Genomic DNA, 12,785 nt, shown 5'->3' with positions numbered 1-12,785 from the left:
TTTAATTAGGACTCTTTATTGTTTAAGATATTTAAAAATAAATGTTTTATGCATGTTTGTTTATCAATTAACCAACAGTATTTCTCATTGCTCTTATTTTAATTCAATTAACAGTGACCATGAGCAGAGAGCTTACATTTAACTGTTTATGATAGACCTCCTGATTAAAGCTTAAACAAAAAAAGATTGGTATCTGGATCGGTATCGGCTGTAAAAATCCTGATCGGTGCATCCCTAATGAACACCATTAAACTAAAGCGTCTGACGGGTAAATGAACTCGCCCAATCACATCCTATATGAGTTTATTCAGATATATACACAATATACACAGAGCGGTTCGAGAACCGACTCCAGCCCAGAACCATGACAGTGGAAAATGTCTAATAGTATAACTTTAAATATATTTAAGAGGAGCAGACTTCAAAGACTGAACATTGAGGTTTATTGTATTTGTTTACAAGGTAGAACAGGTTAACAGGGTTTTTTTTTTGCATACAGTCTGTAAAATTAACTGAAAATATTAAATTTAGTTTATCAGAAGGTAAATTAATGTGTCATGGCTCACACTATGTTCCTAAATTCTGTCATAATTGACAAGCTCAAGTTTTCTCATGCCTACTCGTGTGTTTTATTGTGGCACATTAACGTTACCATCTCTAAAATAATAATAATAATAATAATAATAATAATAATAATAATAATAATAATAAACCTAAACTTCAACTGTGCTCCAAAATTTTTGTAATTGTCAACAAATTGTTACCATAAGGCCCTGAAACTGGTTCTCAATTTCCCCCCAAAAAAACGTGGATGAACAGAGAAATCCGTATTATGGAAAATGTTTTAAATCAAGTTTGGAGAAGTAGTCGGAAGCTTGGTGATGGTGATGTTGAAGTCAAGCAACCGTGGTGTAGTTTGTTTATAGCGTACGGTTAGCTTTTTATTTCTGCCAATTGGATTTAGGCTTCAAACTTCATAAACGTTGTGTTGATTTGTGAAAATTATCTTGATGGACAGAACGTGTTAGTGTTGTAAATTTTTGTTGATCACAGAGCTTGTTTTTTTTTTTTTGCAATAATCCAAAAGCCTATGGGAAAATCCTATTGGGTTTTTGTCGAGGGAACCGGTGTGATGATAACTTCTGGATTTCGGTACAAAATGACGTCACCCGTGTCACCACTCTATGGAGTGATTTGTCTGCGTCTCTCCTCCTGTAAACATCATTACCTTTTCTGCATACACCTGAATTGTTTTCATTTGGTTGTTTATATTTGATGCATTATATTTGATGCATATTTTCATTTGGTTGATGGTATTTTTATTTTTACTTATCCTATATTTTGGGTACAATTTTATTTATATTTTGCTTCTACGAGATGATGCACTTTAAGGATCAGTCTAATTTCATGCAAAGATTTGTACATTAGCAGGAATGTAGCACAACATGGAGGTGAAAGCAGTGGTCTGTTTATTTAAATGTGAAAATGCAATAAAAATGTTGTCCCTAAAATCAATGAATAATCGTGATAAATAATCGAGATCTCAATATTGATCAAAATAATCGGGATTATCATTTTAGCCATAATTGTGCAGCCCTATCCTCATCTGGGTGACAACGGATTTTGATATATTTTATTTTAATATATTTTATTTTGATTGATTTTGAGATATATATAAATTAAAATTTTCATTTTGTATTATATTTGGGATTTTTGTTTGAACCTTTGATTGTAGCTTTCCTTTTTTACCAGACAGGCTGGCTGTGGACCCTAAAGCGATACACACAGGTGTATTCAGGGTGACCCCAATTACTGAGGATCCTCAGCTCCACCAGTCCATAAGCCTCATTCGAAGAGTTCTGAAAAACACAACCATCCATACATTATAATATTCAGGAAGTCCCACTACCAAGAACTGTTCATCACGTATCGCTTATCTCCAACCTGTACATTTCCTTCGAGAAATGCCATTTCTTAAAATGTTTTCAGTAGTGGACTTTAGGGAAGAAAAAAAAAGAAAAGAAAAGAAAATTTGCTCTTTCTCACCGAAATTTCGAAGGTCTGGATCGGTTCTCCATCGTAGTCATAAGTGAATTCTCCAAGAAGTTTCCCTCCATCTTTCTTGTTAACCTTTCCCTGGAAGACGTGTAATAAAGTGTAGAATGTCATGTTTAATATTATTAAATATTGTTTTTTAGATTGTAGAACAGTAAATAGCATTAACACATTATTATCGCTGATTGGTTGGTGGATTAAATTCATTCATCTAGATAAAGTGCGATTTATAAAAACTTCAGTATAGAAAAAGTTCTAAAGCTTATTTGTGCTCTGGTCTGATAGTTTGTGTTAGTGTGTCGACTCACATAAACTGCAAAGTCTCTTGGCGCGCTTCCAATGTGGCCTTTGGGTGAGAGCACTCGGGGCAGGTGCTCCAGGGTCACGTGGGTGATGCATACATAGTAGGGCAGAGAGATGAGCAGGAAACCTTGATGACCTTTAAATCCCCAACACTTACCAGGGGAGACCTCCGGCTGTGATCACACACACACAAAAGACATCTATTAAACCATTTACATAGCAACTAATGGTGTTCTATATAATTAAAGCCATGTAGATCTGTGTGTGTGTGTGTATGTATATGTGTATATGTATGTGTTTGTGTGAGAGAGTGTGTGTGTTACCTGTATAGCTGTTTCAGGGCCATTGTTGTTGCACCATACACTGATGCCAAACACTTTGCAGTATTTAGTTTTATGGGTCTCTGTACTGGCTATCACAGCGGCGCCTATACATACATAAACAAAAACATTCATTAACAGTTAAAGAAAAGGAGCTCCAGTTTTATCCCATTTTTAATTTTTAAAAAATCCAGATGACTCATTTAGATGTGAAGGACGTGAGAGTTACCTATAGACTCCAGCGCGTAGTCTGCCATTCCAATACCATCAGCTCGGTAACGGCTGAGAGATCTGCGTATGAGTTCTTCAACATCCTGTGAAAGAAAAAATAAAAAATCAATAAAATGTTCATGACATGATGAAGAGTCAGCATAAACGAATAAAGCAGCAGGCCGAGTCGTCCCATTCCACAGCGCTTTATTTCCTTTTATTGGCCATTTCATTTCAATTCAATCACATGAAAATAATGTAGCAGAGCTGCAAAGAGAGAGAGAGAGTGTGTGTGTGTGTGTGTGTGTGTGTGTGTGTGTGTGTGTGTGTGAGATTCCTCACCTTTTGTTCTAGCCTCTGTTGTCTTATCGCCAGTTTCTGGAACTCTTCCTGAAATGACAAAACAAAAAAGACCATGAATGGAGGTAGTCAAAAACCCTAAACACTGCACCCTACACCCTAAACACTGCACCCTACACCTTAGACACTGCCTCTACAACCTACACACTGCACAATACACCCTAGACACTGTACCCTACACCCTAGACACTGCACTCTACAACCTAAACAGTGCCCCTACACCCTAAACAGTGCCCGTACACTCTAAACACTACCCCTACACCTTAAAGGGTGTAGGGTGCAGTGTGTAGATTGTAGAGGCAGTGTTTAAGGCTTAAACACTGCCTCTACAATCTACACACTGCACCCTACACCCGAAACACTACCCCTACACCTTAAAATGTGTAGGGTGCAGTGTGTATGTTGTAGAGGCAGTGTTTAGGCTTAAACACTGCCTCTACAACCTACACACTGCACCCTACACCCGAAACACTACCCCTACAACCTAAACACTGCAGCTACACCCTAAACACTGCACCCTACACCTTAAACACTGCCTCTGCAACCTACACACTGCACCCTACACCCTGGACTCTGCACCCTACACCCTAAACACTGCACCCTACAACCTAAACACTGCAGCTACACCCTAAACACCTAAAATAATGTAGCAGAGCTGCCAATAGTGTGTGTGTGTGTGTGTATATATATATATATATGTGTGTGTCTGTGATTCCTCACCTTTTGTTCTAGACTCTGATTTCTTATTGTCAGTTTCAGGAACTTGATCTCTTCCTGAAATAATTAAACAAAAAAGACCATGAATGGAGGCAGTCAAAAACCCTAAACACTGCCCCAAAACCCTGAACACTACCCTGTACACCCTAAACACTACCCTCTACACCCTAAACACTGCCCCTACACCATAAACACTACCCTCTACACCCTAAACACTGCCCCTACACCATAAACACTACCCTCTACACCCTACACCCTACCCTCTACACCCTAAACACTGCACCCTACACATTGCACCCTACACCCTAAACACTATGCCCTATACACTACACCCTACATATTGCACCCTACACAATAAACACTGCACCCTACTCATTGCACCCTACACCCTAAACACTATGCCCTATACACTACACCCTACACATTGCACCCTACACCCTAAACACTATGCCCTATACACTAGACCCTAAACACTGCACCCTACACATTGTAGCCTACACCCTAAACACTATGCCCTATGCACTACTCCCTAAACACTATGCCCTATACACTACACCCTAAACACTATGCCCTATGCACTACTCCCTAAACACTATGCTCTATGCACTACTCCCTAAACACTATGCTCTTCCCTGTACTGTAATGTTAGCTAAAGTGGGCTATCATCAGTTAGTATTAAGGCAGTGATGTCACTTACAAGCAGATCTGCTTGATTCCGTATATATGTGGCCTGTGTCAAATATTCTGCAGGCTGAAACAGCTGTTTAGTAACACTCATGTAGCAAAACCAAACACCTGCACACAAAAACACAACAACAAACACATTACATTACAGGTTTATCAGGTAAAGCTAGCAGGTAGCGTGTGGGTGTTTAATAACTGATGGAGAAAGATAATGAATGTATGTACACACTCACCAAACCCCAGCAGGCAGAGGAGGAGGGGAAGAAGAACCATCTTCCTCACAACTAAAAAACATCTGAGGAGAGATGGAGGGACAGCATGGTCATGCAGGAGTACACACACACTACACAAACACACAAACACACTCGCACACACAAACACACTCGCACACACTCATATACTCAGAACTTACCTGCTGGGTGGGGAAGCATGCTGAGGAGATATTTCAGATGTCACCATGGGACCTTCTAAACAAGTAAAGAAAAGATTAGTTTACACAGCTCTGCAAAATATACTTGAGACGTGTGTTAAGAGCAGAAGGTGTGTGTGTATGTGTACAAGTTTAGTTTGACCGACAAAAACATTTACACATTTAACTTTCATGGAGTTTATGTTGGAGTTAAGGCGGATTACATTGCCTTACAATTGAATTTGTTCCCTTCCAATATGGCGGATGTGTTGATGTATCACACTAGCTAACGAGAGCGGCTAATGTGGCAACTACTCATACCCTGGCTAGAGAAAATACTTGTTTCTGATTGGCTGGCAGATGCGCATTACTTTTTTATATCAGAACCTGACAATGAATTTATGTCATGTCATAGTCTATCTTACTTTAAGACATGTTACACGTGATATTGTACATTTTGAAGAACTCACGTTTTTCCAGGCTCGGGAAATCACACATGTTAAATTCGCTAATTAAGTTGTGACAGGCCCCGCCCACTCTGCACTTCCCTTTCCTTTTCTTGAAGATACTGAGGTGTGAGAGAGAGAAAGAACACAAATATAGACAGGCAGAGAGGGACAGCTTGTTTGCTGAATTAATAAACATGTATCACACACACACACACACACACACCTGATGGGGGTCTCCTTATAGCAGATCTGTCGAATTGTGGGGACCTTGGGATTATAGTACCCATTTGCGAGTAATCTGGGACTGCAGTGTAACATTTCTGCAGGATGAGAGGAGAGAAACAGAACTTAGGACCGTTACTGTAAACTAAAAACAAACACCGATACCGATGACGCTAAAATACCTTCAACATTCTCGCACAGACAGCCTTGACGAGCCTTGATTATTATTCACTTTATCTTCATTTAAATGACATTTTATATATATATATATATATATACACATACACACACTATCTCACAAAAGTGAGTACACCCCTCACATTATTGTAAATATTTGATTATATCTTTTCATGTGACAACACTGAAGAAATGACACTTTGCTACAATGTAAAGTAGTGAGTGTACAGCTTGTGTAACAGTATAAATTTGCTGTCCCCTCAAAATAACTCAACACACAGCCATTAATGTCTAAACCGCTGGCAACAGAAGTGAGTACACCCATAAGTGAAAATGTCCAAATTAGGCCCAATTAGCCATTTTCCCTCCCCGGTGTCATGTGACTTGTTAGTGTTACAAGGTCTCAGGTGTGAATGGTGAGCAGGTGTGTTACATTTGGTGTCATCGCTCTCACACTCCCTCATACTGGTCACTGGAAGTTCAACATGGAACCTCATGGCAAAGAACTCTCTGAGGATCTGAAAAAAAGAATGGTTGCTCTACATAAAGATGGCCAAGACCCTGACATTGAGCTGCAGCATGGTGGTCAAGACCATACAGCAGTTTAACAGGACAGGTTCCACTCAGAACAGGCCTCGCCATGGTCGACCAAAGAAGTTGAGTGCACGTGCTCAGTGTCATATCCAGAGGTTGTCTTTGGGAAATAGATGTATGAGTGCTGCCAGCATTGCTGCAGAGGTTGAAGGGGTGGGGGGTCAGCCTGTCAGTTCTCAGACCATATGCCGCACACTGCATCAAATTGGTCTGCATGGCTGTTGTCCCAGAAGGAAGCCTCTTCTAAAAATGATGCACAAGAAAGCCCGCAAACAGTTTGCTGAACACAAGCAGACTAAGGACATGGATTACTGGAACCATGTCCTGTGGTCTGATGAGACCAAGATAAACTTATTTGGTTCAGATGGTGTCAAGCGTGTGTGGCGGCAACCAGGTGAGGTGTACAAAGACAAGTATGTCTTGCCTACAGTCAAGCATGGTGGTGGGAGTGTCATGGTCTGGGGCTGCATGAGTGTTGCCTGCAGTGGGGAGCTACAGTTCATTGAGGGACTTTGGGCCCAATTTGGACATTTTCACTTAGGGGTGTACTCAATTTTGTTGCCAGCGGGTCAGACATTAATGGCTGTGTGTTGAGTTATTTTGAGGGGACAGCAAATTTACACTGTTACACAAGCTGTACACTCACTACTTTACATCGTAGCAAAGTGTCATTTCTTCAGTGTTGTCACATGAAAAGATATAATCAAATATTTACAAAAATGTGAGGGGTGTACTCACTTTTGTGAGATAATATATATATATTAAACATGTAAAATAGCACAATTACCTATTTACAAATTTAATTTCTACAAATTCACCTTTAAAATTTGGGAGGTGGAGCACGCACACACACACACTTAATGTAGTTCGGTATTATGTGTGTGTGTGTATATATATATATATATATATATAAGTACAGCATTCAGTTTACACTTTGTTCATCTTTCTAGATTGAAGTGAGTCACACTGTGTCCTAAACCACATCAGCTACCAATATTTAAAGGTGTAATCAGTGATTTTGGTGTAAGTTAGCTAAAATTTTGAACCTCAAAATACAAAACAAGCAGCCTCTCTGTGCCTCTCGAAAAAAAGCCACGACTAAAAACACAGAATGGATGAATATGATCAGCTAGTTTGTGGATTCATGATCAAGTATTGATGACCAAGTTATAGCAGAACTTTTTTTTGATCAGGAGAACTTTTTAAGCAGGATTGCTAATGGCATTCAGGGTCTATCCGGCATATAAACTAGCTCTAGACAATTCAAAATAAAGCAGAAGACTGAAACCCCTAGACCAGTGGTCACCAACCCTGTTCCTGGAGCTCTACCTTCCTGAAGACTTTATCTCTAACCATAATCATGCCCACCTGACCATCTAATCACTGCCTTAAGAAGTTCTCGATCAACCGCCCCCTGGCGGCCCCCAAGGTGGCCGCTGCCCCACTTTGAAAACCACTGGTCCAGTACACAGGCACTGTTTCACTCTCACACAGCAAACAAGAAGTCGATTAAAGCAAATTACACGTACCTTTACCCTGATTTGCTGCTTTCTGGTTGCATTGAAACATTGAGATACTCTGTCATTCTGTTTGTGAAACTACGGAATGAACAAAAGGGGAACCAAAGTTCTGTGATGTCATGAGAATTCCATGTAACCATAGCTTCGGAAGGGAAGGGAGATCATTCTATTGAGGAGGCTTTGGGTTTTGTTTTTTTTAATCAGTCATTTATGTGTATGTTGGCTGAACAAGCCGACAGCTTTAACACTGAGAGAACACACACTACACATTCAGTATTTAAATAAACTATTGGGCAGAACAAGCACACTATATATATTTTTATAGATAGATAGATAGACAGATAATCTCATTACAACAGAATGCACTACTGTTTTACAAAAAGATTATATATTTTATGTAATTTTTTCACAATTAAACTATGAATTGGTTCGATTATTTCCTCGATATAAGTATGTACAGTCAGGCCCATAAATACTTGTTATTGTTCTTAGTTATTTTAGCTGTCTAGCACGGTGTAGTGGAGTTTAAATTAAATAAATGAACACGATCTCAAATCGCAGACTTTTTGGGTCAGCAATTCCAAACTGAGTCAGCACTTTTTATACGTGAACCCAACATCCACGCACAATCTATTATAATCACTGATTAAATCCATAGACATCAGCAGACGCTGGGTTTCTTCTTAATTGGGGGAATTGGGGCGGGCTCAAGGGATATAAAATAAAATCATTCGAATGTTGACCCCACCCACTTAACCATCAGAGATCTATTCTTGAAAAAGAAAAAAAGAATAATCTTACATCATGCGCATTTAAGAAGCTGATTAAAATGGCGCTTGTGATTTTACTGAAACATTCTGCTAGTGATGAAATCTTATAACCAGCTGTTCAGCCAAAACTACCTCAGAACTAAATCACTGGCAGATATAATACATTATCAGTTGATGAATAGATTTTGAAATTCAAATGGCTCGTTATAATCAGATACTTAAGGAATTTGAATGCTTAGAGCAAAAGTGCTTTTATTTCTTTATTTAAAACACAGTAAACACAGCAAAATAACAGCAATACCCAACAATAGACATGCCAATTTTTTAGAAAAGTTCTTCATACAAACCAAAGACCAAACTTCAACAACAAATAATAAAAAAAAGATAATAACAAAATTTTTACAAAAAGATAAATACAAAAAAAAAGATAATAACAAAATTGAATTTTTCTTCTTTAAAAGTTCACAAAAAACATGAATGCGCAAATAACATATTTATTTATATTTATTTATACCACAAAGGGATGCACCTTACACAAGGGGGCCTCAAAAAAGTTTGAGAACCAATGGGGTAAGGTTTTGTTACCTTTCAACTGAAAAGACAAGAATTATGTATCTGATCTAATTACCAACTAAATTATATTAAATTAATGGTTAGCACATTCGCCTCACACCTTCAGGGTTGGGGGTTTGATTCCCACCGTGGCCCTGTGTTTGCGGAGTTTGCATGTTCTCCCCGTGCTGCGGGGTTTCCTCCGGGTACTCCGGTTTCCTCCCCCAGTCCAAAGGCATGCATGGTAGGCGGATTGGCTTTTCCAAAGTGTCCGTAGTGTATGAATGGGTGTATGAATGGGTGTATGCGCCCGGGGGCCATCTTCAGTCATCTTGACTCAGTCTTGCCACTGGATCATGGTGGTCACCGGGAAGTGAGAGTGAGGCCGATGCTGCGCAAGTCTTCCTCACTTTAATCCAATTCACGCGTAAGTCGAGTCCCAGTTTGTGTTCTCCATAATGGAGGCGGAATGGGAACTTCCGTCTTGGTCGAAATCGACAGACGAACTCCTGTGTGTGTGCGCAAGTGTGTGTGTGTGTGTGTGTGTGTGTAAAAGAATCAATTACCATAATTTTACTTTACAAAACATTATGCATAACTATGTAAATGCTTTTATACATTTATTTATGTCAATTGTTTATATCTATGGGTATTATTCAGGCTATCAGCATGAAGGAAATATTTTTTCCCCTGGGAGAATCAAAGTGTCCTTCAGAAGAGGCCCATCAGGTCATTTACTTCGGGACTCATCTGAAGAGGCAAGAGGGATTAAAGACAATCCTTCTTTGCAAGACAAGTCAACACCTCAAAGAGAAATGTGATCAGGAACGATACAGCCACCCGCTCCGTTCAATGCACCTGCTAGTGGTGTTCCTGAAGACGTTCCTCTGACACAGGCAGCAGTTGAGAAGACACCAAAAAAACAAATTGGATCCTGTTTAGCTTGTGGTCAGCCAAAGTCTCGTTACCTGGGTGATAGCTCCAGGTACTACTATATTTACTATATTTACATCTTCATGTGTTAAACAACTTAGAACATGGCACCTTTTCAGTTTATCCCAAAGGTGGGGTTGAGGTCAGAACGCTGTGCAGGACACTCAAGTTCTTCCTTGAAAACGGGATTAGTTTTCAGGACATATGTCTTGGCATTGCCTAGATGGGCATCATTTATGTGCTGCTGGCCCATCATAGCAGACCTGTGTGTCATACGTAACATGGTGCTGCACCTCAGTGTTTGATAATGCAACATGGCACTGATGAAGCAAAAGAAAAGCTGAAACTGGACGAGATTTATCGTCTTCATATTCATCTTTTGATATCAAACCCAAATGTCTTCAGTGTATAGCAAAAATAGTAGACTTGGCCTTGCAGTTCTAATACTTTCAGAGGGAACTGTATGGGTGTGATGGGCAGGTGTCCACAAACATTTGGCCAAATAGTATATATTTTGGAGTATCATCGTATTCATGAATAAATCTCTTGAAATCATGAGTTGAATAACAGATAGAATAAGATGAGAAAAAACATAAATGAGTCTCCCCGTCGGGGAATCGAACCCCGGTCTTCCGCGTGACAGGCGGAGATACTGTCCACTATACTAACGAGGAACCGCAAGTGCATGTTTACCCAGTACAGTACAAAACTATAATAATAAAATTCAGGAGCCGAAAATACTTTTGTTTAATTTTACCAGTTTATTCTCAATGGTAGTCCTTATCACTACGGATGCGGTATATTTTTGGCCACATGTTGATTCCATAGCGCTGTTTCGAGGCTTGTTTTTTTTTTTTTTTTTTAAGATCTACATTTTGAATTACCTCCGCTGCCTATCAACCAGTTAATACTTTATCGGCTTTCCTCTCTTTTTGTTTATTTCTTTTTTTCCCCAGACGTCGAATTAACATTCGTCATTTTACCTGAGAAAAAAAGCAGGTAGCAGGTAAAGTGAACTGTACACTTACATTTATATTTATTCATTTAGCCGGTGCTTTTATCCAAAGCAACTTACAAATTACAAAATTACTTATTTACTCAAAAGAAACATCGGTATATTATGAATATCATTTGAATGGTTTGGAACTATATATGTAGGGTCAATTCAGGACTATTATTATACGTTTGTATGCGGAGTGAAATTTCTATTGGCTGCTGTTCAGTGTCTGTTGTTTGTTACTAGTAAAACACACTAAAAAACTCTTTTGGAAATAAGTGAGCAGATCACACAATTTTATTAGATTAGGTTAGAATATATTAGAGTAGATGTGTGTCTTTTCAATAGTTTTATAATTAAATGTTTGGTCATTGATATTTTACTCTAACATGAAACCAGTCAAGTAATTTTAAAAGAATCAGTTACCATATTTTTACTTTAGAAAACATTATGCATAACTATGTAGATGCTTTTTTATATATTTATTTATCTCTATTGTTCATATCTATGGGTACTATTCAGGCTATCAGCATGAAGAAAAAAATTAATTTTCCCTGGGAGAATCAACGTGTCCTTCAGGAGAGGCCCATCAGGTCATTTACTTCGGGACCCATCTGAAGAGGATTAAAGACAATCATTCTTTACAAGACAAGTCAACACCTCAAAGAGAAATGTGATCAGGAACGATACAGCCACCCGCTCCGTTCAATCCACCTGCTAGTGGTGTTCCTGAAGACGTTCCTCTGACACAGGTAGCAGTTGAGAAGACAACAAAAAAACTAATTGAATCCTGTTTAGCTTGTGGTCAGCCAAAGTCTCGTTACCTGGGTGATGGCTCCTCTGTACATTTCTTTTATCAGGCTGGTGACGTTAAATACTTCTACTGCTCCAGGAACGTCTTTGAGGCATAGACTGCAGAGGGCCTGACCAACCCCAGGATGCCATTTGAAGATTTTGCAGACACTCCCTTCTTTCAGCAGGAGCTGGAGGTCTCTAAGCAGAGGGGGGCAGAGAGGAAGAGGGTGATTGAAGAGAGAGGCAAGAGGAAATCATTAGTGGACCATCCTCTGGTCATCTTTGCAGGTTCTGCCACCAGCCACTAAAACAAGGACCCAATAGCCCTCATATCCACACTGGTTTCCCTGGAGTGGCAAGCAAATACATTTACTGTCCTTCTAAAGTGCTCTCCCTGAATCAGGCACAGGGAATGAATGCAGAGACGACATGGGCAGAGTTTCAGCAGTCCCCATTCTATGAGGCTCAGAGGCAGAGGTGGATTGTTGAAAAGAGAAGATAACTTTGTTGTGAAACACAGCATTTAAGGTCTGTGCATGGCATGTCTGATTGCAAGCCAAGCACAAGGTTGGATTTTGGTAAATAGTTACAAATCCACAAACACTTGCTGTGTAATACTGTTGTCCATGAATCTCATTCTATTTTTCTGTGCTCTCTCTCTCTCTCTCTCTACACCATTGTGGAATTGTGTATAGACATCTTTGTATTTTTTTTTTTT

At 39.3% G+C, this 12,785-nt stretch overlaps 1 protein-coding gene and 1 non-coding gene across 3 annotated transcripts; both read right to left on the bottom strand.

Annotated features, from left to right (window-relative positions):
• Positions 1-426: 426 nt before the first annotated feature.
• On the bottom strand, positions 427-8,167 carry LOC128600857 (SUN domain-containing protein 2-like). Of its 2 annotated transcripts, XM_053613565.1 has the most exons (13): positions 8,030-8,167; positions 5,731-5,827; positions 5,529-5,626; positions 5,062-5,116; positions 4,883-4,944; positions 4,663-4,760; positions 3,969-4,022; positions 3,231-3,278; positions 2,908-2,992; positions 2,682-2,785; positions 2,364-2,531; positions 2,047-2,136; positions 427-1,859 (listed from the first exon to the last, which is right to left on the bottom strand). In XM_053613565.1, the coding sequence occupies exons 1-13, from the start codon at positions 8,067-8,069 to the stop codon at positions 1,746-1,748; spliced, it is 1,113 nt and encodes a 370-aa protein (XP_053469540.1). In that variant the 5' UTR covers positions 8,070-8,167; the 3' UTR covers positions 427-1,745. The 2 variants fall into 2 exon arrangements, with proteins under 2 accessions (XP_053469540.1, XP_053469541.1); XM_053613566.1 differs by lacking the exon at positions 3,969-4,022.
• A 2,710-nt stretch (positions 8,168-10,877) lies between these two features.
• trnad-guc (transfer RNA aspartic acid (anticodon GUC)) lies at positions 10,878-10,949 on the bottom strand. Its single transcript has one exon. It is a non-coding gene; the product is annotated as a tRNA-Asp (tRNA).
• Between the last annotated feature and the right edge of the window lie 1,836 nt (positions 10,950-12,785).

The sequence above is a fragment of the Ictalurus furcatus genome, chromosome 25 (genome assembly GCF_023375685.1).
Source record: "Ictalurus furcatus strain D&B chromosome 25, Billie_1.0, whole genome shotgun sequence".
Lineage (NCBI taxonomy): Eukaryota > Metazoa > Chordata > Actinopteri > Siluriformes > Ictaluridae > Ictalurus > Ictalurus furcatus.
Note: the sequence above shows the minus strand (reverse complement) of the source record. Positions and strands in the feature narration are given on the sequence as shown.